The sequence below is a fragment of the Chanodichthys erythropterus genome, chromosome 16, assembly GCF_024489055.1.
Source record: "Chanodichthys erythropterus isolate Z2021 chromosome 16, ASM2448905v1, whole genome shotgun sequence".
In the NCBI taxonomy this organism is placed as follows: Eukaryota; Metazoa; Chordata; class Actinopteri; order Cypriniformes; family Xenocyprididae; genus Chanodichthys; species Chanodichthys erythropterus.
The window spans coordinates 26,865,541-26,890,205 of record NC_090236.1 but is presented as its reverse complement, the minus strand read 5'-3'; the positions used below and the strand labels follow the sequence as shown (position 1 = coordinate 26,890,205).

Here is a 24,665-nt window from a genome sequence, read left to right as displayed (position 1 = left end):
GTTATAAGTTAAACAGACGTTATATAAAACTTAGTCTTGTCAACATTTTGGAAATTGTTTTTGTGTTATTGAGATATTTTCATTTACGCTGAGCACTGTAATTAAAAAAAATATATTTTTTTTTAGAACATTTTTAGAAAGAAAAAAATCTATTAACCCAATTACATAGTTTTGTCATTAAAATGTATTCCCATCACTAGTACTTTCTGTGGCCTATCCAAAAATAATTGTGGCTCTTTTTTTTTAAATTGTCATTTATCAAATCCTTACATTATCCTGGACCATTATACCATTAAAAAATGAATTGATTTTATGTTTTTTTAAGGTATTAATTTACCCTGCTGTTCAAAAGTTTGGGGTCAGTAAGATTTTTTTAAAGAAATTAATAGTTTTATTCAGCAAGGGTGTATTAAATTTATCTTATACTATGGGGCTATTGAATGATCAAATCTGATTGGTTGACCAACATTCTAAGGTGCAGAATTATTTTCAGGGAAATGCACGGCTAAAGTAGTTCTAGCAGGACTTGACCGGATACAGTTCCATATCACTTCACCAAATGATTTCAGTTAGGTCCTACAGCCTACAACCGCAAAAGAACCAAAACCCACAACGACACAGAACAAGCAAATAAATATAGTAAACAATGGGATGAAAATGACAAATTATTGTCATGGTTTTTCCCACAAGACACATTTTATTGTGTCCTGAAAGCGCATACTCTCTCTATCTCTTTCACGGACACACACTCGCACAGAAACGTTTGGACAGCGCTGCTCTGACAAATTAATCAGTAAAATAGTTTAGCAGCTTAAGATACATGACTCACCAGCGAGGTAATAACTGTGTGGTTCTTGAGATAAAGTTATAATTTCGCAATTAGTAGAGAAACTGCTGCCCTTAGAGACGCACAGATCAGGTAGGCTAATTCACGTATGCTGCTTATTCTCTCTCTCTAACTGTGTTAATAACTGTATCAACGGTATTATTTTGCTATCAAGGCTCAAGCCTTCGTTACTAATTCTGAAATGACGTTTTGGAATTAGCAACGGAGGCTTAGGATGAGATGTGTAAGAAATTAGTCCCACACTCAAGAGTGTTTTAAGGACAAAAACCTGACAAATGTCTTGAAATGTCCGCTTCGCATTGTGGCCTCATTACCTCCTTAATAATTATTATTCAGTAAAATGTATTAAAATATAAAACAATTATTTAAAATTAATAATTATTATTCAGTAAAATGTATTAAAATATAAAACAATTATATTGATTTGTAATAATATTTTACAATATTACTCTTTTTACTGTATTTTTAATCAAATAAATGCAGTCTTGGTAAGCATAAGAGACTTCTTTCAAAAACATTAAAAATCTTACTGACCCCAAACTTCACAAAGGCTTCATATTAATTGTTTTCAGATTTTGAGTTAAGTTTTGAAAGTTTTGTAATGAATTAAATGCAAAAATGCATAACATTTTTCACAACTGATTAGGTGAGCATGAAGTAGAAATCATTGTTGTATTTGTTTGGTTTTTTATGTGCGTGTTAGTAGTCAATGTAATTATTTCTTTGCAGACATTATGCTTTATTTTTCTTTGACAAACAGGAAACAAAGAGATTGATTCTCACTCCAGGGTGTTTAGCTGTGTTACAATATTCAGAGGCATCAAAAGGGTTTAAATCTTCAGTTCTCTCCCAAATCATGACAGAAAGAGCATAATTATGCATCAGCGTTGAGTCAGAAGTGTAGCAGTTTTACTTTCTTTGCACACTTTGCACACTTTTTTTATAAAGTTAAAGGGATAGTTCACCCAAAATGAAAAAATAAAAGTAAAAAAATTCTCAACCTCATGTTGTTTCAAAATATATTTTGTTGGGTTTCCATGTTTTATGGAGACTTTCCATAGACATAATCATATACTATATCCCATAACCTTAACCCTTCCATTAAACACAACCCTCATAAAAAACATTCTGCATTTTTACATTTCCAGAAAAACATAATTTAGCATAATTTATTAGCTGTTTTTCTCATGGTGACCAAAAAATGTCCCCACAAGATCAAAGAACACTATAAATTTGGTCTATACAAGTCTTCTAAAGCAATATGATTGTTTTCAAATTAAAATACTGTACATTCAAATATGGCACTCCAAAACACATAATGGCAGTGATGACAATAATGGCGATCGGTCACAAGAGACATAAAAACCACATGCGAACCTGCTGTTAATTATTAATAATTGCAATGCATGACAAGAGAGAATTAATCTGTTACTCCTCTTTCATTTTTGTTCAGTGAGTGCGACAGCCTCAGAGACTTCTCTTACTGTTATTAAGTTGTTTCAAGTTGGCTAGTGCAATGCTGGTGTTTCCTAGCTTGGGGCCCTGTGTAAATTTAATTAAAATAAAATGCAAAAAATTAAAACTAAAATGCTAATTAAATTATCAAAATGATTAAAAATAAGTTATTTTAATTATGTTCAGATAGCAGCGTGTTAAGATGTTGTAAAAATATTTAAAGTTACTTTAAATATCAGAGGGCTTCAAGTAAATAATTTAGGTCATAGGGGTTCAGCTGACAAACAAGGAAACTTGGGAACCTCTAGTTTGAGAGATCCGACAACTAATGACAACTAATAGATCAACTAATGGCGTGAGTTTAAGGCTGGGATACCTGTTTATCCAAATGATGGAAGATGTGGGTCAGATAGGAGGAGTATTTAGAAACCTGCAATTCCAGACTACTGATGGAAAAATTGCACACTGGACCCAAAAATGAAAATTGTCATTAATAGAGTGGTGCAGGTATGACATCACTTTGTGGGCCAAAACGCGAAAGTGAGTTAGCATTTTCCGGTTCCATTGCCCTAAAGTCTATGGGTTTTTTGAATGGGTTTTTGCTAAATCGCCTGAAATAAGGTCTGTGGTTAACAACGCCTCTAAATATTTTCACGTTTTGATCTATAACATAAAACACACCAGTTATTGTAACGAATGGGAGGCTCAGGCAGGAGATCCAAGTGCAGCATTTATTTACAAGTGAGAGTGGTTGTACAGGCAGGGTCAAAACAGGAACAAACAGGAACAGTGAGGAACAGGCAGAGTCGTAATCCAGGTACAGGCAGAGGTCGGGACTGGCAGATATCACTCACAGGTCGGTACACAAAGCAAGGGTCAGGACAGGAAGCAATGGGTCAATAAACAGGAAACAGGCAGTAACGGCAACAAACAGGCAGACAGGAATAATAATGCTCGGAAATGACACACTGGGTAATCAAGACTTCGCGATTGGATGGTGTGAGTGAGAGTCCTTTTATAGTCCAGGTAACAAGCTGCAGCTGGGTGTAGTGATTAGTGTGGAGTGTGCATGACTGTATGTGGCAACAGGTGATTGGTGGAGTGAGTGCATGTGATTGAAAGGGAGGATTATGGGAAATGGAGTCCGGAGTGAACAGGAACAGACTGTGACCGTGACATAACGCCCCCCTCCCGGAAGGCGCGTCCTCGCGACGTAAAGGAACAGCTAGGGAGGGGGGGGTGGGTGCATTGGAGATCTAACAGCAGCGGGGAACGGGATCTCCAATGCAGCCCCCGGGACTCAGGCAGCCACGGTGGGTCAGGTGGCTCGGGTGGCCACGGCAGGTCAAGCGGCTCGGGCAGCCACGGCTGTCTATGCAAGTTTTATTTACTCTTATAAAAGAAGTTCCCATTGACCCACATTATAAGACTGACAGACAGCAACGGTTGGAGTTAAAAATCATAATTTGTGTTCTACTGAAGAAACAAAGTCACCTACATCTTGGATGCACTGGGGGTAAGCAGATAAACATTACATTTTCATTTTTGGGTGAACTATCCCTTTAAGTAAAGATCATGTTCCATGAAGATATTTCGTAAATTTCCTACCATAAATATATCAAAAATGTATTTTTGTATGTGGATATGCATTGCTAAGGACTTCAGTTGGACAACTTTAAAGTTGATTTTCTCAATATTTAGATTTTTTGCACCCTCAGATTCCAGATTTTCAAATAGTTGTATCTCGGCCAAATATTGTCCTATCCTAACAAACCATACCGCTTATTTATTCAGCTTTCAGATTATGTATAAATGTCAAAAAATTAAATTTCAAAACTAGTTTTGTGGTCCAGGGTCACATTTTTGATGAAATCTGAGAGCTTTCTGATAGACTGCAAAGATATTACCACTTTCAAAGTCCAGAAAGGTAGTAAAGACATCGTTAAAATAGTCCATGTGACCACAGTAGTTCAACCTTAATGTTATGAAGCGAGGAGATAACTTTTTGTGCGCAAAAAACAAACAAAAATAATGACTTTATTCAACAATTTCTTCTCTTCCATGTCAGTCTCCTACATTGTTCACATAGTAAACAGTGCAGCGCTTCAAGGTTCTACATCAGAACGTTGACTCATTATTGGCCAGCTCTTGCATCAGTATCACACGCATACGTTGTGCTGCTCACGTGAACAGCTTTGGCCAATACTGAGCCGGCTTTCTGATGTAGATCCTGGAATCGCTGCACTGTGTTTACTATGTAAACTACGTTTATTTGCACACAAAAAGTATTCTTGTCACTTCATAACATTAAGGTTGAACCACTGTAGTCACATGGACTATTTTAACAATGTCTTTACTACCTTTCTGTGCCTTGACAGTGGTAATTTGTGTTGCAGTCTATCGGGGACCAAAAAGTTCATGGATTTACTAAAAAATAATTTGTGTTCCAAAGATGAACGAAGGTCTTACGGGTTTGGAATGACATGAGGGTGAGTATAAATGACAGAATTTTCATTTTTGGGTGAACTAACACTTTAAAATACTTTTATGAAATAGGTCTACCATTGTTGTTTTTTACCACAGAAACAATCATCATAATAGATTCAGATGTGTAGTTTACATTTATTATGGCCAATTTATGTTGTAAGAGCATATGCATATGTATCAGTTGGTGTATTTTTGCTTGCAGACACATAGACCCACCTTTCCTGTGCAAGCCCCGCCCACTGTGTCACCTGAGGTGGAAGAGGGTGAGTTCTCAGGACATGTGGTTAGAAGTGAGAGGACACTCTTTAATTAAATATAAACAATTTGCTTTGTTTTGCCTCTCTTGTGAATGTTCATTTTGATTATTATCTAGATTTCAAAGTTTGGAATAATTAAGATTTTTTTTTTATGTTTTTGAAAGAAGTCTCTTATATTCACCAAGACCGCTTTTATTTGATAAGTAAAAACTGCAATTCAGTGTCACATGATCCTTCAGAAATCATTCTATGTTGATTTGGTGCTCAAAAAACATTTCCCATTATTATCAATGTTGAAAACACTGTTTTTACTGTAGTTGTGGAAACTGTTATACATCATTGAAAATCTGGGGGTAAGAAAGATTAAAATGAACACTTTTGAGGAAGGACAGAAGGCGCATTGATGTGATTACAAATGACTGGAAATACATTTATAATGTTACAAAAGATTTATATTTCAAATGCCGTTCTTTTGAACATTCCATTCATCAAAGAATACTGAAAAATATGTGTTATGGTTTCAACATAAATATTAAGCTGCAAAACCTCATTGAAAATAATAAGTACCATTATTAATAATCGAGCAGCAAATCAGCATATTAGAATTATTTCTGAAGGATCATGTGACACGAGTAATGACTGCTGAAAATTCAGGTTTGCCATCATAGGAATAAATTACTTTTTGAAATATGTGATGTGATCTGCGAAAACCCATCACATGGTGAAATTTTACCTATCACAGGTCATCTGAATTTGGCTGATCGCTCTGATTTTCAGGAATTCTGAGAAAAACAGGTTTAATTAACTGTAACCCCCTTTTTTCGCATAGAAATGAAAATGCACTATCCAAACATAAATGGTTGTAATTCAAGAATGCTTTGGAATATAGACCTAAGGTTTAAAGAAGACACTTGTCAGATTATAGTAGACATGAAATATATTATGAAAGTGAAATAAAACAAAGTTTATGTTTATGAAAATGTAAAGTTTTAATTGTTTATATTTTATAATAATATATTACAAAGCATGTTTTACTCTTAAACTGCAAGAAAGTAAATGCCAAAAATGTCAACATTCCAAATTTTAGGTTGAAATATTTAAAAATGAGCTTTCAGTAAGATTTAGTTTGGGTGCAGTACCAAACTTTTTCACTAGATGACACCTAAGCTCCATATCTGACCATTTAAGTGCGCCTCCATTTATTTGAGTGATCTGAACCATATAGTTCCATATTTTCATCCATTTTATGAAGTAGACATCCTATTCAGAAGTAGAATGGGCAGTTTGGCAGTATTTGATTTGAATTCAACCAATAAACACATAATTAGAACATGTGTGTTTATTATAGCTCCATTGTTCTCTTGTGCTCCGCCTTTTCACGATGACGTTGTATTACAAAAAAACACAGGACTGGTGGGAAATTTGCATTAATACAACTTCATTCTACATGTTATGTGGTTTATTTTGATAGGTGAACTGTGTAGTGTTAAGAGAGGGAAAGCTATGGCCGTTTTTTTTTTTGTTGTTGCCACTATTTTTCTGCACTCTCCAAGATATTTTCAGAAATGATGTTATAGAATGATAATTTAATGAAAACCCAATTTTGACAAAAAAATGACATTCAACCTTTTTTTTGACTTTACTGAAAACGTTCCATCATGATATCCGATGGGTTTTCCCAGATCGCATCACATATATTAAAATAGAGAGTCTTGGTGAACATAAGCGACTTCGTGGTATCTGTCAGTTAAAGGTGCTATCGAACGTTTTTTTACAAGATGTAATATAAGTCTAAGGTGTCCCCTGAATGTGTCTGTGAAGTTTCAGCTCAAAATACCCCATAGAATTTTTTTAATTAATTTTTTAACTGCCTATTTTGGGGCATCATTAACTATGCACAATTCATGCTGCTGGCCCTTTAATTGCTTGTGCTCTCCGCCCCCCCAAAGTTCAAACAGCTAATATAACCCTCAAAATGGATCTTTACAAAGTGTTCGTCATGTAGCATGTCTAATCGCGTAAGTACAGTGTTTATTTGGATGTTTACATTTGATTCTAAATGAGTTTGATAGTGCTCCATGGCTAACGGCTAATGCTACACTGTTGGAGAGATTTATAAAAAATGAAGTTGTGTTTATGAATTATACAGACTGCAAGTGTTTAAAAATGAAAATAGCGACGGCTCTTGTCTCCTTGAATACAGTAATAAACGTTGGTAACTTTAACCACATTTAACAGTACATTAGCAACATGCTAACGAAACATTTAGAAAGACAGTTTACAAAATATCACTAAAAATATCATGATATCATGGATTATGTCAGTTATTATTGCTCAATCTGCCATTTTTCGCTATTGTCCTTGCTTGCTTACCTAATCTGATGATTCAGCTGTGCACAGATCCAGATGTTTTACCCTTGTGTAATGCATTGAACATGGGCTGGCATATGCAAATATTGGGGTCATACATATTATGATCCCAACTGTTGCGTAACAGTCTGTGTTATGTTGAGATTCGCCTGTTCTTCGGAGGTCTTTTAAACAAATGAGATTTATATAAGAAGGAGGAAACAATGATGTTTAAGACTCACTGTATGTCATTTCCATGTATTGAACTCTTGTTATTTAACTATGCTGAGGTAAATTCAATTTTCAATTTGATGGCACCTTTAATAAACAATAAAGCACAAGAGACAGGAGTAGTGAACTTCATCCATCTTGTTGTCAACTTCTGTTACTGCTTCACTTTCATTCCATCCGAACACAACATTTTTTCAAAACAGTAGTCAACAGTACAATTCACTCATGAACACAACAGAATTCTTTCAAAAACATTTAAAAATCTTAGTTATTCCAAAAGTATTTCAGCAATTAAATATTAATATTAATTAATATGGTCTCTATTTGATTATGTAAAATATTGGTTGTTAATTATTTCAGAGAGTTACAAAACACATCAAACGGAGGAGATTACAGCAGATGTAAGTGATAAACTTCATTGATGGTTGTAATAGGTAAAATTATACTTACTTTTGAAAATAAGTGATGTTCTTTAATGATGGTTAAAATGATGCAATAATCCTGCACTGAGTTTCCTCTTGAAATGTCTCAGCGTTCAGGTCAGGGACAAAAAGGGGAACGTGGAGCACCTGGACCTGCAGGCCCCCCAGGACCCCCTGGACCTCCTGGATCATCTCTCCCACCCAGAGATTCAGGTCAGCCTGGAAAGAGAGGCCCACCAGGTCCAATGGGTCCACCAGGAGGACCAGGGAAAGATGGGCAACCTGTAAGATTATTTCCTGTAGGATGATGAGACATTATTAAATATGCACTGATTACACTTTTGCTACTTCTTCCGATTCTTTGTGAGACTAGGATATGATAACGATGTCTGTGTACATACTATTGAACATTTCATGTCTCTGTAGTATAGATTGAGTGAGCTATCAATTTTTTAATCTTTTGAACTCTTTCCTCTTTTACAGGGAAGCAAAGGTGAAGAAGGAAAACCAGTGAGTAACAATTTGCTTAGATATGGACAGTGGACTGGTATGTAGAGATTAAGGACATCCATTCAGTACAGTATTACACAATGTTGAATTAATATATTGACATTATTGTGCACACAGTAATATTTTTAATTGAACAGTCCTTTCCATTTAACAATATATTTATTGTATTTTCAGTTTGCATATCACATCAGATTACACAATGAATAACATGTGTCATGTAAAACACAGCAAACATTTTTCACCCTATTCTCCCTCCATTTCCCTGGCTTGAACAATCCTTTCTGGTAGAAATACAATGAGAACTTTTTTTTTTTTTTTTTTTAGACCAGATGACATTCAAAAAGAGCACATGGGTTCTCTTTTGGTTTAGCATTACAGAGACGAAAAGTATAATTTGTAATTGTTATAAAGATTAATGTAAAAAAAATAGAGTAAAAATATCAAGCCCCTAGTACCTTAATAGTTTTGTATTGCATCACATCCTGTGACATAAATACCCCTTTGTTATGTTTAAAATATTATGTTACAAACTGCTCTAAGACACAAAGGTTGAGGATCCAAGTTCTGTTTATTGAGGGGTAATTCAAAGACGTAATCCAAAAAGCCAGGCAAAAGGTCAAAGCTCAGGGTTAACAGTCCAAACATTAACAGGGTACAGGAACAGGGGGATAACAAAGACATGGATAACAAAGACATGGAGAACAGGGAACGTTCAGAACTGCAGTTGTAACACTAAATAAGATTTTGCAAAGAATGATTGCAAAAAAACAGGCTTATATAGGGTAAACAGCAAGATAATGAGGCATAGCTGTAGACAATCAGTGATGATGAGTCCTGGCAAAGGATTATGGGGGATAGAGTTTATGAGGGAATGACAGTAGTCTGCTAGTGGACAACCAGGGCACTCTGGTGATCGTGACACATTTGAAGCAATAAATATTCAGTGTCATTTACTTTTGACAAATTTGCAGAATTTTCATTTAAATCCAGCTTATTTTTTTACGTAAGAACAAGCACAGACATTTTTTTTAATGTGCTTTCGCTGTCAGCTGCTTGACGTTGCAAACTTTTTTATTATCATATTATTTTAATTTATTACAATAATCATAAACACACTGTTCTGTAATGCTTTACTGCACTTTATTCTACTTCTAATTATTTACCTATAACGGCTAATAAATCAGTCTCTTCATGTGAACATCAATATTTATAAGCAGTGCTGAAGGTTTCTGTTCCTTGTTTGTATGTAGTTTGTTGTGGTTCATTTTTGTGTAGGTATTTTAAAACTTTAATAAAAAAGAAAATAAAAAAATGAATCAGAAGTCTTGAACATTTACAGGAAATATATTACTTCCACGTTGAAAAATAATAAATAATAAAATGATAATAATAAATAATAATAAAAAAAAAAATAAATAAAATGATAAAATGCCATGGCTTCATGTTTACATCTGTCTCCGGCTCTCCGCTGATCTTAATATATCAGTCCACGTGTCTCTTTAATACAGGGACAGAGAGGACTGCCAGGACTTCCGGGATTACCTGGAGAATCTGGGGTTAAAGGAGAAAAGGTGAGGGATAATGCAGTTGAGTTGCCTCCCAAACATGTGATTATCCACAATGTAACATTGTAGCAAGCACTTCCTGCTATGGCCTGTTGTGTTGTTGTTTTTTCAAGCTTGAAAATAAAAGCTTGTATTTAAATCTTTTTTAGGGAGATCCTGGGATGGGTAAACCTGGATTGCCTGGTCCACCAGGGCCTCCCGGCTCACCAGGGCCATCCAAACCAATTAAAGTTCCTGTGAGTATATTGCACAAAATTCGTGGCTTGAAGTATTGCTTCATATTGGGGGGAAAACTGAATTTGTTGCCAAAGCATGTGATTTGTAACTGCACAATTTTTCAAAATAACATCTTTGAGGGCTGGACGATATGGCCAAAATTTATATCACGATATAATTCTTAATTTCGGTTGATACAATATAATTCCGATATCGATATGAACTATATAATAGCCTCAGAAAAACTGCCAAGAACGGCCACAACGGTTGTCTGTACCTACAAACGTCTGAAAAATGAATTTGCCAAATCTATGAAATCTCTTCCTATATAAAAATATTTAATATTTTAGAAATAAAAACAGTACAAATAAATGTATGTTCAGCTTTTATTTGTATTTAGCCTTCATACAAACATAAAAATAAACATAAGACTCACTCACTTTAGTAATATTAATATCTTTAACATTAAACTATAACGTAGGCCGATTTTATTATTCTTAAAGGGTCATGAAACCCCAAAACACTTTTTTTGAGATGTAAACAGATAGGCTGCACATCATTGAAAACACTGTCGGTAGCCTACTCATTAATGTTATTCATAAGTGAAAAATAGTTATTTTTGCATTTTTCAGAGCAATTTCTGTCTTCCTGTTTGAAAAGCTGAGTCGGAGCAACGTCACAAAATCTGACATAATCGTGTACTTTCGGCCCAAGTATGGGCATGGTCGAACATGCTGACGTAGACCGTTTCGAGCGAATCTCGACATATATTCATGACATAAAGCTCATTTAATCCAATCACTGCGCTGTAGTATGCATAAGATTATAATTGCAGTATTATGCATGAGGAAACATCACTTCTCTCGGAAGTGGATTGTTTTGCTGTAATCTACCAGTACAAATGGAAAATATGTTCGCATGAGATCGCATTACAGAGGAGAATTCAAATAACACAAAAGTGCTGTTCATTCACCTCTGTCTGCTCTAGCTGTGTTCAAACACGCAAGCCGTAGGCTGTTTACCTCAGCACAGCACGTGTGTTGTTTGTATTTTGCTCGCGATGCGGTCAGAACTGGAGTTTGAATACGAACACATGAAAAATACGATTGTTTTTTATGATATACAGGCGGAGCGCGCATATGCATGGTTTCAGCGCGGAGCTCCGCGATGAGTTTAATAACACTAGCCACGTGACACATAGCTCATACAGAATAAAGTATCCGTGTTTAAAGTTTTTATTTAACATATTCTCCTGCACCAAACATTAACCAGCACGGTGTAGTTATGCACACATATTTTCATCAAGTTGTGGAAGCTTGTTCCGTCGCATTTGCATCAGGTGTACTCATTTTGTAAAACTTGCCGCTTTCGCATTTGATCTGAGCACTGGCTGGTGGCTGCATGTCTCTGTGGTGTAATCACGCAGCCAATCGCGTTCTGCTCTTAAATGTGCTGTAATATCGAAATACCGGAAATGTGTTTAAAAGTCATATCACCGTTATCGAAAAAAATTATATCGCGATATATATTGATATTGAATTATTGTCCAGCCCTACTTTGACTACTGTAAATCTGATAGTCTGATGTAAAATTGGTCATACTGTGCATCCTGTTTATTAAAATGCATCACCATTTTTTTTGACAGTATGGATTTGATGCTCTCGGCTCTGGATTTGGAGATGTTGACATTGATACAGAACGTCTTAGAGTGAGTAAAATCTGACCATGTTGAGAGGCATGGTTACATACTGTATTTAATGGCAATTAACAGTAAGGATTATCATTGTTTATATGTGATAATGTCATATTCTAGGGTCCACCTGGTCCTCCAGGCCCTCCTGGGAAACCTGGTCCACCTGGTCCTAATGGCTCCTTTGGGGGTTTGCTCCCTGGACCTCCGGGTGCCCCTGGAAAGGATGGGAGAGATGGGCAACCTGGAATTCCTGTGAGTTTGTTCTCTCTTCGCTTAAATCAGCTGCTGAGGAAAGGCTCGGTTTACATTTTGTTAGAATTCCTATCCCATCTCTGTACTCCTTTTGTTGTTAACTCTGATGCACCCAGACAACCTAAAATGAAGCTACGTAAAAAATTATAAGTAACTCAGACCAGCAGATAAATTATTCATTCCACATCAAGCACTTCTTGAGACCTCCTAGTGTTGCTAAATGATGGCTATACTGCAGTCCTTATCTGATTCGTGTTGTCTTCTTTTCTTCTCTCAATTACCCAGCTGTTTGAGGACTGGTTTAGTGGGTCTGGCACTGACTCTGGGTTTGGCTCAGGGTTTGGCTCGGGTTTTGGTAAAGGACAGACATTGCCCTGGTTCGTTCAGGTCACTGAACCAGTAGGTTGGAAAAGACAGAATTTTCTCTCCAACAATTTCTGCTTTTCCTTATTTGCCTAAATGCAAACTGAGATTTGCAATAGGTTACAGTGTTATATTTATGAATGTATTTTCTCAGTTACCCAAGCAAAAACTCTTCCATCACGTTTCCTTTTTACATCTTAAAAAGTCTAATCACTATTAATTTAAAAAAAAAAAAAAATCACAATTAATGAAGTTAATTGCAACTTATCTCACAATTTAGCATTTTTTCTCAAAACCATGAGATATAAACATTCAGTTGCAAGAAAAAAGATGCAATTATCTGTTTTGTTTTTTATTCCATGACAGAAACAAACTTCCATGGCTGCTAAAAGTTCTAGAAGTTGTCAGATATCTTTTTCAGGGTTTTCAGTTTTCAGTGCAGACTTAATTTAATTAATAATAGAGGAATAATGAAGTATACAAACAAACACCATTTCTAATTAAAATAATTTCTCAGTAAAACAGTAACATTAGTCAGATGTGGTTGCAGTTTTCAAAGAAAAACAATGGCCATTCTGTTTGAAAGGGTATGTACGCACAAACTACAAGGTTGCATTTCAGGACAGCTTGAAACTATGCTGCCTTTTTCTAAATGTTGGAGAAAATCTGTCTTTTTAATTTTGAACTGTCTGCTTGTACTAACAGCAATGGCAACTTAAAACATTATGTTGACACACAGCATAATCATATATGTCATATAAAGACACACACAAAAATGTATACTACTTTTAATTCATATTTGCTGCAAAAACAAAATGTAATGCAGTGTGTCTGATCAGGGGTGTCGAAGTTCTAGAGGGCCACTGTCCTGGAGAGTTTAGCTCCAATTTGCCTTAACACACCTGCATGAAAGTTGTTAGTATGCCTAGTGAGATCTTGATTAGCTGGTTCAGATGTGTTTAATTGGGGTTGGAGCTAAACTTTGCAGGATAGTGGCCTTCCAGGAACAGGACTGGTATAGATGCTGACTTTTATTGATGTCAAGTTGTGTCATAAGCTGGCGTTTTGATCTGTTTCACCTTTAAAGGGTATTCCTGGTCAGGAAGGCTTAAGTGGACAACAGGGTCCAAAAGGAGCAAAGGTATGAAAATGACCTCATCTTAATGAAAGAACTCACTCAATGTCATATAAAACTGAAAATAAAATCTTTCAGAAACGTTCAAGTTTGAGCTTTACACCTCATGACTTTCTTTTATAGGGTGAACAAGGAATAAGAGGGCCCCCTGGACCTAAGGTATAATGTTTATTATGTACAAAATATGATGCACAAGGGTACGTTTTAAGGATGAAATCCAGTCATTTTAATTGGAATTCATTGGAATTCACGTCACCACATGTGAGAGGATTTCCCAATGCAGATTTCACAACAGGTTCAAATTAGTACAGATTTGCAGAAAGTGACTCCTGTGTGAGCTGTGCTTCATATATTGCTACACAATTGACAATAGACAACCTTTTTTGTTCGCGAAATTTTGCCAAAAATGTGGCTGCAAGTTGAAACCACCATTATTTTCAATTTTATTCCTCATTATTTTGTTGGTTTTATTCTTACTTTTTCTAAAGGGTGAAAATGGTGACCCTGGCCTGAGAGGTCCACCTGGCCCTATTGGACCTATGGGGCCGAGGGGTGTACCTGGACCACCTGGCCCTCCTGGCCCACCAGGGCTCTCAAGCAATAACTTCAAGGTGGACACTTTGATGGTCTGAAAAATCTACTAGCAATTGATTTAACAATAGATATCACAGAAGTCCTGTTTTGTTTTTTAGAGGCATCTTTAGAGGACATTATGGTCAACAGCGGACTACTGTTTTGAAATGATCCTGCTATTGGTTCATCTGAAACATAATTACTGTGACAAGGGTTGAGATAATCAGATCCTCTAATGTTTCTTGAGTAATTATACATAAAAACAGGTCAGGCTTAGCCTCAGTTAGTCATGTATTGATTTAGTGGAATGCCAACTTCAGTTAGTCAAGTGCATGATTTAGTGGAAAACCAACTTCATGTCGAAGGCCTTTTTTGATGAAGAGAGTCTAAAGCAAATAAGCTTTCAAAAGATACATTCATGTGACATGAACAGGACGATTCAAGGATCATATCAGATCTAATTTTTCCTTGGTTTTTGAAGTTTTAGTTTTATCATTTTTTGTTGTAAATCAAACTCATAAAAGAGAGCTGTATTGCTTTTGAGATAATATCAGTTCTTTGAGGCAGAAACTATTCAAACATCACTTTTCAAGGCCAGAACACCATATGGTCCATTCAAACCCTTAATTATTAATTTTGAGGCTTTTCAGTTGGTCTGGCTTTTATAGTCATTTGTCTAAGGATAGGGGGTGTTTTATTCTAACAGGATTTGGACGGTTCTGGTGAAAGCGAAATGTTTCTCGGAGCCGGAATTTCAAAAGGCTATCAAGTGAGTGTACAAAAACCATCACAACTGTCATGCCATTCTCAAATTCTATTCACATATCAAGGTCTTTTATTAACCTTGGATGCATCATCGCATGCTACATTGGTCAGAGTTCATTTTACTTGTGCACACAAAAGCTATTTGTTGGATCTTTCTCCTCTCCTCTTTTCTTATCTCCTCTAATTTAAGGGGCTTCCTGGTCTTCCTGGCCCACCAGGACCTCAGGTCTTTTTATCCTCAGAAACATTAAATATTAATTTTATTTTTATATATATTATATAGTATTAATATACATGTTCTGACTCCTTCCTGTAGGGACTTCCTGGAGCTGACGGAGCCCCCGGTTTGTCTGTAAAGGTTTGTCAAACTTCACTACAGTTTCACTAAATGGCTACATAAAAACACCCCAAATAATTTCTAAACTCAAATGAGTTTGTTTCATTTCACAATGTCATGTTCCTGATCCCTGTCTCTTCTCTATTCAGGGTGAACCAGGATCACCAGGACCTGATGGAAAACCTGGATTAGCTGGTTTACCAGGAGTCAGGGTTAGTCTTCTGTTTCTTGCATTCTTGGAGAAATCATGTAATAATGTACTAAATAAGTATTCTAGCAGTAATAAGTGACTGGTTAATTTGTATAGAGAGAACAAATTATTAAAAAATACGGAAGTATCTGTGGCACAATAAAATGTGTAATGTTTCTGGCTGTTGTTTTTGCTACCTTAAACAGGGGCCAAAGGGAGACAAGGGCAGTCCAGGAAAGAAGGTATTATATTGTTTATTATTTTGAGCAGTTATGTGACATTATCATCTGACCTTTGACCCTCATTATTCACACCAGATAATGAATAATACATGATGATATTCAGCCCAAGCCGAGTGCACAGTGTGTGATTTTTGCAGAAAAAATTCCCTTTGTGTGTAGTACATGCTGTAATTTGCTGTATTGATTGTGACTCAGGGTGAGCGAGGTCAAGATGGACTGAGCATCACAGGGCCTCCCGGCCCCCCTGGCCCTCCTGGACCAACTGTTAACTTTCAGGATGTAAGTGTGATTACCTGCTTTGCTATAATATTATGTCTGAGATCCTAAAAAAATAATGATTTCCCCCCCTCCCTCCAGCTCCTTTTTAATGATACAGCAGCCAAATTAAACCTCACTAAGATCCGAGGACCGCCAGGCCCTATGGTATGTAAAGCAGCTCATTGTTTTCCCCTCAAAAGCTTTTTAAGATGCAGCATGTTTAACATGGATAATACAAACGTCAGCTTTTAAACTATATTTTGCAAGAAGCGTGTCTGGGAGCAATCAAGTTCCCGCGCCTGATGGCACAACGCTGCTAAATGCCTGGCATGTCCACATGATCTGGAATGGGTTTGTTCTTTGATCATGCATCACATAATTGCTTGCTTCTCTGTGTGTGGTGCATGTTGCAGGGCCCTGAAGGCTTGCCTGGCAGAGCAGGATTTCCTGTAAGAATATCATTCATCTTTCAGTCTGCTTTATACATTGAAACTATTTTAAGATGATAAACTGGTGATAAAATGATGCAAGGAAGTATTCAGACTTGTAGTTTGGTTCTCTTGGTTCTTTTATTCTGGACCAAAACAGAAAAATATACATTTCGTACTGGTTTGATTAGAGACTTAAGACTAAACCTAGCTTTTATGAAGTATATTTTGCGGTGGAACTTAACGAACATCCAAAACAATGCTGTATGCTGTCTCTGATGCCTGTAATGGGCATCATCGTGAATATGATGAAAAGGACCAGGTATGGTTGAGCATTCTGGTCTTTTTAGAGTCACATCTTGTGACATCACATCCTGTTCTTGGTTTGATTAGATGTCTTTGATCTGTGTTGCGTTCATATTTCAGTCAAACTGCACCAGAGTTTGTTTGGATGTGCACTAAGACCCACCTTTTCAGTGGGTACAATTGTTTGGTATTTGGTAAAAGGTTCGGATGGCAGCATTCACACTCCGCACTAACAGAGTAATCGCACCTGAGTTTGTTTTAATTGAACCAAACCTGCCAAGTGTGAATACACCCTAAGTTGCTGAAAGCAACAGATCCCATGGGTTAATCCATCTCAAGTGGTCCAATGAAGTTTGCTTGACCATTTTTTATTTTAACAACAGATGTGTGGTTTAATAAAAATAAAAAACTGGTGGGTTTTAAGAAAGGTGTGTAATAACTCAAAAAAAGGTCAAGCAACCAACTTTACTTGAGAAGTTGAGATGTACTGATCCATCATCATACTGTATAGCGATTTTGCCAGTTTACATCAGTTACCTAAAATGTTCATAATTTGGTGGTTGTTACATTTTTCTCTCCTCAAAAATGTGTGGTAAAAACCACTACTGAAGGAAGATTTCAATACATAAGTACAATACATGTATAAAAAAAAAAAAAAAAAAAAAAAAAAAGAGGGAAATAAATCAAGGTTACACAGAGGCACTTATAATGGAAGTGAATGGGGACAGTTTTGGAAGTATTAAAAAGCAAAAATGTGAAGCTTATAAAATTATAAAGTTACTTACCAATGCAATTCTTCTGTTCAGACTTGTGTACAAGTATGTGCTTTGTATTTGATTTTTAAAAGTTTAAATCTTAATTTTTAAGGGTTTACAGTGTTACATTGTTATGGTCATGAAAACTGGATATAACTTAACACTAAAATTATTGTAATGCATATTGTTTATGTCTTGTGGTTATACTATTGAAACAGTGAGTATTTTAATGTTTACAAGTTGGCCCGATTCATGTCCATTGCAAGTGCCTCACTGTAACTTCGATTTTTGCTGTTTTTACAGAAAAGAAGGAATATGTCTGAATTATTTTTGTGGTAATCAAAACTATGTGAGCTGACTCTGTTTTTTGGGGTTATAAACTTTTAAATAAATCATTATAATGGTAGAAATAACTTGCACGAATATTGTCATGCTCAGGGCCCAAGGGGACCAAAAGGTGAAATTGGGTTTCCTGGTATTCAAGGACCTCCAGGACTGAAGGTATTAGTTTAAAAAATGATCAGAAATGACCTGCTGTACTATAATGAAGCACAAATTCTCCCATCAATTTATTGTATCATTTGAAAGGGAGAAAAAGGGGAGCCAGGCAATTCCATAGCCGCCGATGGCTCGCTAATAACAGGCCTGAGAGGATCCAGAGGACCAAAAGGAATGAAGGTTGAAACTATTTCCTTTTAAGCTTGATAATTTTTTGCTCCTCGATTGTTTGACATTGATGTCGTTGTACTTTGCAGGGAGACATCGGTCCCACTGGAGAACCTGGGATTATGGTGAGATTCATCTCTAACACCAAACTAAAAGCATTCATAAATAAATACTACTATAGAAGAATATATATGTTTTTCTATGATCTTTAGGGGCCGATTGGACCTCCAGGACAAAAAGGAGGATATGGAATGCCTGGTCGACCAGTTAGTTTTATTAATTTTTATCTGTTTATTTATAGTTTTACATCTCATAAATGCTTATTTCTACTCACTCCCTGAAATTTCTTTTAGGGTCGGCCTGGAACAGTTGGAAGGAAAGGGGACAAGGGAGATGCTAGTGGGCTCCCTGTAAGTTAAACATTATTTTCTTTGCTTCCATTATGTTTTAAATCTTTAAATCTAATTATTTATGACAACTTACCTGTATTCAAGGGTCCTCCTGGTCCACCTGGACCTCCAGGGCCACCAGGACGAGTGATTGGCCTCAATGGAGTAAGTTTGATTCTCTTAGCAGATTTGCAGTGTATTGAAATTAAATTGAGCGTCACAGTGAGGTTTATCCTAAAATGTGCAATTTTCACAAAAGTTATGAAATGATTCTGCTCTGAATCTTGAAGACAGTTTTCCCAGTTCCTCCTAGACCACACTGCAAAATACCAGTAAGTTAATGCGTGAAATTCTCAGATTGGTGGTTTGGCGCATGTCATTCTGGCTCGGCTCCTTTGCCTAATACACTAGCCCTGCCCACTTTGCTCTCTAAGGTGCTTGGGTTTATGGTCTTAAAACAGCATAGAACAGGCTTAATTTACAAAACAGAAAATTACATTTTATTTAAAGTCAATATATATATTTTTAGATATTTGTCAGCTCAATTATGCCTGCCTTATGCTGTCATTTACAAAAGTAGGAATGTCTCTTCTCTTCATGGTCCTTTAACCCAGTTTCTCTTCTCATCTGAGGTGTTCTCCTAAGCTCACCAAAGCATGTTGCATGAGCTCTAACATTTGTTGGGCTCATCAGTGAATTCATTTTAGGATCTGGTGTGCTGTGTACATTTTAAAATGTCGCACTAACAAAACAGTTCACTCCTGAATATGCTGACATTAGTCGACATGGGTTCATATTCATTTTATTATTTTATATCAGACAGTATTTTCATAATCATCGGTTCTGTCCAAAAAGTTGTCTAATTTTATACAAAAATTGTTTGTCTTATAGGTCAACAACAACAATTCACAACAAGGTATATGTAGCAGCCTTTTCAACAATTTGTTTTTAATAGTTAAAAACAGATTAAATAATGAATAAAGAACTTTTGACGTTAAAAGGTTAAATCTGTTTTTTTTTTTTGCATTGAAACAGGCAATGGAAGAGTGTCATTTGGAGTCAAAGGGGAGAAGGGTGATGTGGGAAATCCTGGGTTGCCAGGAGCTCCAGGTATAATAAAAATGTCTTATTTTGAAAAATTAACCATTAACCTCCTCATGCTCACTAGTAAAACGCTGTATGCTCAAATTCCAGTCTGACATGATATTTCTCTGTACTATACGTCTCTCAGTTTGTAATTAATTTCTTGTATAAATGTCTCAATTACAGTAGATAGTAGGCCTATAGATAACAGTCATTTCTGTTGGGTTTATTTTGTTATTGAGAGGAAAGCACATGGCACATATTACATATGTGCTGCTCTCAGCAGATCACTAATTGTATACCGGTGCAAAGGTATTTCAAACTTCTTTTTACCCCTAAGCAAAGAATGAAAAAGAACTTAAATCTTTGCTAACTCAGTTTTTTCCACACTCCCTTTCAATTTCTTCTTCTTCTTCTTTCTTAAATTTGATGTTTACTCTGCATTTATGTATAAGGTTAGCAATTTCATTAAAACAATATTTGAACTCCATAACCTTAGATCTATTGATTATTCCACAGATTCTCAAATCAATATATCACTAAGGGCATTCTGGGCTGAGCGAGTGGCCCTGAGCAGACTGAGCGAGCAGAGAGGAATCTTCAGAGAGGCACTCTCTGCTCCCCTCAGCTCACATGCTCTGTATAGCACACATTGACAGGCAAAGAGTCCAATGACTAGTCATCAACACTTTTGTATTGTTTTATCTCTTCACAGTGCCTATGTTTCCCCAAGATTATGTGGTAAGTACTTGTTCAATATCTCACATATCCCATGAATAATATCTTTTTTAGCATTTGCATAGAAGGACACTTAAAATAGACAACATTTTGCACACACCCTTGAGTTTAAGATAAGTTAGGGGTTTTCAATCTAGGGTCCGGGGATACTTGCAGCTGTAGGGGAGCAAGTGTAGCCTCTCTAGTTCACACCTGCCCGCTCCAAGCGGGATTCAAACCCGGGCCCGTCTGCATGGGAGGTGGGCACTCTAACAAGGAGGCAAAAGACCGCAGTCTCTAGCGTCAATCACTAGAGCACCTCTTGTGTTCAGGGGAGTGAAGTTTACACGCATATCTCTTACTAGCCTACGTCTGTTACACAAGCTCATAAAAGATTAAATGCGCTTCAGTTTTTCGTGTTTGTCTGGATTATGACAATTTACTTCGCCAAAATCGGCAGCAGAAAAAAATCTGATAAAAATAGTGTAAAAATGTTTAGATATATAACTAGTAATAAATAGTAATGATTTTTTTTTTTTTTTTTTTGGCTGTTCATGAAGTGATTGACTTTGCTATTGTTTTGTGTATGTATGTATGATTTTGTATGATTCTGAGTATGTGTCTCTAAGGGTGTTAAAGGTGATAATGGCTACAGAGGGCAAAAAGGAGAGAAAGGGGATCCAGGTTTGCCTGGCACTCCAGGGCTCCCTGGGAGAGCAGGCCTTGTGGTAAGTCTACTATAACTAATCAGTTCAGAACCAATACAAAAAACTAAATCTTACTATTAAACTAGGTCTCTAAATGAAACAAAAACTTGAACCAAGTCTGTCCTTCTTTTAATAAGCCCTAATATGACACTGTGTTTTTGCATTTTAGGGACCTAAAGGGGACTCTATTGTTGGCCCTCCTGGGGACACTGGTGCCCCAGGCCTGCCAGGACTGCCTGGGTATGGAAATCCAGGACCACAAGGGCCACCAGGACCACCTGGGCCACCAGGTAGCCCATCTGCATATGGCTCAGGTGACAACAAATACTTTATCATGACTTAAAATAGTGAACTTTTCCAAACTTTTGTTATCAAGTTATTTTGAGTGACTTTATCAAGGCAAAGAACTTTTTAACAACAAGCATCAAACTTCTGCTTTACTTGTTTCCGTCTCAGCTGCGAGTCTTCCTGGACCTCCAGGTCCTCCCGGGCCGCCTGGTGCTCCAGGCCATGGAAACCCTGTAAGTCAGATGTCACAGAGCTCAGCTGTAGGGGAGCAAGCTCATAAAAGGATTAAATGCGGCTTGATTTTTTTATGTTTGTCTAGATTATGTCTGCTTACTTTGCCTTTCCAGGTGAGCACATATAGAAACAGTCAGACCTTGATGAGAGAGACCGGTCGAGCTGCAGAAGGGACACTGGGATATGTTAACGACAAGAGTGAACTGTACATCAGGGTACGAGGTGGCTGGAAGAAAGTTGAGGTATCTACTTATTTTCACATTTCCCTATATAACGAACATAAATAGATCAAAATGTCTTTGTTGTCTGCTTATTCTTATTTTGATGCGTAACTGTGTTTTTAGTTAGGAGAGCTCATCCCAGTTCCCCAAGAGAGTTCCTCATCTGAATTGTCACAAGGCCTGAGCAGACCCAGTGACCGCAGTGTACCCAGAGTTCACAGCCAGGTGTGTCCATAAACCATACACAGCTGTTATTAAAATTCTGTGCTGTTTTAAATAAATAAAAATTACAATCAGTAATTGTACTGTTACAAGTAGTAGTAAGTTATAAGTGAATATAGGAATCACAACATTATAACATAATTTTAAAATGGATATCCATTTTGCGATCAGTGTTATTTTAGAATCTATATTCTATAGTACTATAGTATTATTTTTATATTTTCAGTTATTTCAGTTTTAGATTAAGTTTTATTGATTTTTTTCCAGTAATTTTTTTGTTTACATTTTTCTTGTAATATTTATATTTTATTTTAACATTATTTAAATTGACAAAAGCTATTTTTAACACTTTTAGTTAAAAGTATTTGAGATTTGCTAAAAATTAAACTTAACAATGTTAGTAAATTAACTTAAGTTAAATATAAGTGAGAATTAGATTATGGCAAAGGCGACCTAAATTTAAAAATAGGGGAAATTGAAGCATGAAAAATTAAATATCCAATATGGTACTTTTAAATTATAAAAATCTAATATCGGAAAATAAGCGACATGGTACAGATATCCATAATATGGCCTTAGAATCATTGCTTGTCTACTACCATTTATCAGACCAAGAGAAATGTTAAAATATTCTGGAAACAAATGCTTATTTCAGCAATAATGTTATATACTGTATCTTAGTTTCTGATGTGAACATATAGTGTTAATTGCAGGAGTTAAAGAGTGTCCTGCCAGGTTTCAATGTTCTTCCACACACTGTACACTCGATGCCTGCGGTAAGGATTGCTTAAACCTTGTTGCATCCTTAATGATTGATGTGAAAAGGTGCGCACTTTAACATGACCTCTGACCTTTGAACCTCACAGTTGCACCTGGTGGCACTCAATACCCCATTCTCAGGGGACATGCGTGGAATCCGAGGGGCAGATTATCAGTGTTACCAGCAAGCCCGTTCCAGGGGCCTGACATCAACTTACAGAGCTTTCCTCTCCTCTCACCTACAAGACCTATCCACCATCGTCAAGAAAGGGGACCGCTTCAACTTGCCAGTGGTGAACCTCAAAGTATGTAGGAGCATATTTGCATGATAGATTGCAATGAAGAGTTTTTTAAACAATGTGTTCTCATTACATGTAGTTTGCTTAAGTTTAGCCTGTCTAAATGAAGCTTCTTGTGCATCCTCTCTAGGGAGAAGTGCTCTTCAGCAGCTGGATGGCTATGTTCTCCGGCAATGGGGCTGTTTTTGATCCGCTCACTCCGATTTACTCCTTTGATGGAAGAAATGTCATGACAGATCAGGCTTGGTAAACAGCTTTTTCTTTTTAATTTTTTAGACATGTAAACTGAATTTTAACAGTCTAAATAATGGTCTATATCATTGGTTCCCAAACCTGTCCTGAAGGACCCCCAGCACTGCACACTTTGGATGTCTCTCTCATCTAACACACCTGATTCAACTCATCAGCTCATTAGTAGAGACTGCAAGACCTGAAGTAGGTGTGTCAGATGAGGGCGACATACAAAATGTTCAGTGCTGGGGGTCCTTCAGTGCAGGTTAGGGAACCACTGGTCTATATGTTATAATACTTAATGTATTAAATATCTAAACATGAACAAACAATGAACATGCATTTATTAGGGGCCAAGCACCAAAGGTGTGTAAACACCTATTGTAATCGTTAGTGTTCCTATTCTTCTTCTTCTTCTTCTTCTTCCGCTCTTGAAGTCTATGGCAGCCCATAGAACCACTTGCATGAAAGTTATGAAATTTGGCACGTAGATTGAGGAGAATCTGAACATTAACCACAGCCTTGTTGGAGTCTCTAAGTTAATTGCTCCAGTGCCACTAACTTTCCAAATTTTCACTTACGTTGATGCTAATAACTTTTGAACGATAAGGGCAGAAAAAAAGTTATTTTTTCCACTAATTCCTTGATTCAAGACGATTGCACCCTATGACGTCATTTTTTTGAACATTTTTCCATCGTAAGAAACTACTTTTTAGAACTCCTCATAACCTGTTAGTTTGATTTACAGGAAAACTAAAACAGATGTATCAGACCATGCCGACAAAAAGTTATGGAATTCAAGATGATTCATCAAACCGTTCTTGAATATTATGCGAACGAATTTGACAAAGAGTACACCAAAATGAAAGTGAGGGTATATCTCCGCAACGCTTTAGCATATTCTGACCAAACTTGGTGTGTGTTATGACAATGATGACCTGAGGCTACCTGCACAGTTTCAGCACAGTACCATCTAATGGTCAGGCAGGAAATATGAATAATTGCTACTTTTACTTATACAGTGGGTACGGAAAGTATTCAGACCCCCTTAAATGTTTCACTCTTTGTTATATTTCAGCCATTTGCTAAAATCATTTGTTCATTTTTTTTCCTCATTAATGTACACACAGCACCCCATATTGACAGAAAAACACAGTTGACATTTTTCAGATTTATTAAAAAAGAAAAACTGAAATATCACATGGTCCTAAGT

The 24,665-nt window shown here is 36.5% G+C and overlaps 1 protein-coding gene across 1 annotated transcript in view; it reads left to right on the top strand.

Annotated features, from left to right (window-relative positions):
- Positions 1 to 24,665, top strand: part of col15a1b (collagen, type XV, alpha 1b) — a 50,335-nt gene that overhangs the window by 23,412 nt on the left and 2,258 nt on the right. The window contains exons 6-42 of the mRNA XM_067362967.1: positions 4,992 to 5,052; positions 7,987 to 8,027; positions 8,159 to 8,332; positions 8,532 to 8,558; positions 10,067 to 10,129; positions 10,273 to 10,359; positions 11,985 to 12,047; positions 12,153 to 12,284; positions 13,735 to 13,788; positions 13,906 to 13,941; positions 14,271 to 14,408; positions 15,062 to 15,124; positions 15,311 to 15,346; positions 15,437 to 15,478; positions 15,607 to 15,669; positions 15,854 to 15,889; positions 16,085 to 16,168; positions 16,247 to 16,312; positions 16,561 to 16,596; positions 18,075 to 18,137; positions 18,225 to 18,314; positions 18,392 to 18,427; positions 18,515 to 18,568; positions 18,656 to 18,712; positions 18,797 to 18,856; positions 18,982 to 19,023; positions 19,583 to 19,607; positions 19,727 to 19,801; positions 20,490 to 20,515; positions 21,121 to 21,219; positions 21,368 to 21,512; positions 21,655 to 21,719; positions 21,834 to 21,962; positions 22,065 to 22,166; positions 22,877 to 22,939; positions 23,030 to 23,227; positions 23,352 to 23,467. Of these exons, the coding sequence (XP_067219068.1) occupies positions 4,992 to 5,052; positions 7,987 to 8,027; positions 8,159 to 8,332; positions 8,532 to 8,558; positions 10,067 to 10,129; positions 10,273 to 10,359; positions 11,985 to 12,047; positions 12,153 to 12,284; positions 13,735 to 13,788; positions 13,906 to 13,941; positions 14,271 to 14,408; positions 15,062 to 15,124; positions 15,311 to 15,346; positions 15,437 to 15,478; positions 15,607 to 15,669; positions 15,854 to 15,889; positions 16,085 to 16,168; positions 16,247 to 16,312; positions 16,561 to 16,596; positions 18,075 to 18,137; positions 18,225 to 18,314; positions 18,392 to 18,427; positions 18,515 to 18,568; positions 18,656 to 18,712; positions 18,797 to 18,856; positions 18,982 to 19,023; positions 19,583 to 19,607; positions 19,727 to 19,801; positions 20,490 to 20,515; positions 21,121 to 21,219; positions 21,368 to 21,512; positions 21,655 to 21,719; positions 21,834 to 21,962; positions 22,065 to 22,166; positions 22,877 to 22,939; positions 23,030 to 23,227; positions 23,352 to 23,467 (2,747 nt within the window). The remainder of the gene's footprint in view (positions 1 to 4,991; positions 5,053 to 7,986; positions 8,028 to 8,158; positions 8,333 to 8,531; positions 8,559 to 10,066; positions 10,130 to 10,272; positions 10,360 to 11,984; positions 12,048 to 12,152; positions 12,285 to 13,734; positions 13,789 to 13,905; positions 13,942 to 14,270; positions 14,409 to 15,061; positions 15,125 to 15,310; positions 15,347 to 15,436; positions 15,479 to 15,606; positions 15,670 to 15,853; positions 15,890 to 16,084; positions 16,169 to 16,246; positions 16,313 to 16,560; positions 16,597 to 18,074; positions 18,138 to 18,224; positions 18,315 to 18,391; positions 18,428 to 18,514; positions 18,569 to 18,655; positions 18,713 to 18,796; positions 18,857 to 18,981; positions 19,024 to 19,582; positions 19,608 to 19,726; positions 19,802 to 20,489; positions 20,516 to 21,120; positions 21,220 to 21,367; positions 21,513 to 21,654; positions 21,720 to 21,833; positions 21,963 to 22,064; positions 22,167 to 22,876; positions 22,940 to 23,029; positions 23,228 to 23,351; positions 23,468 to 24,665) is intronic.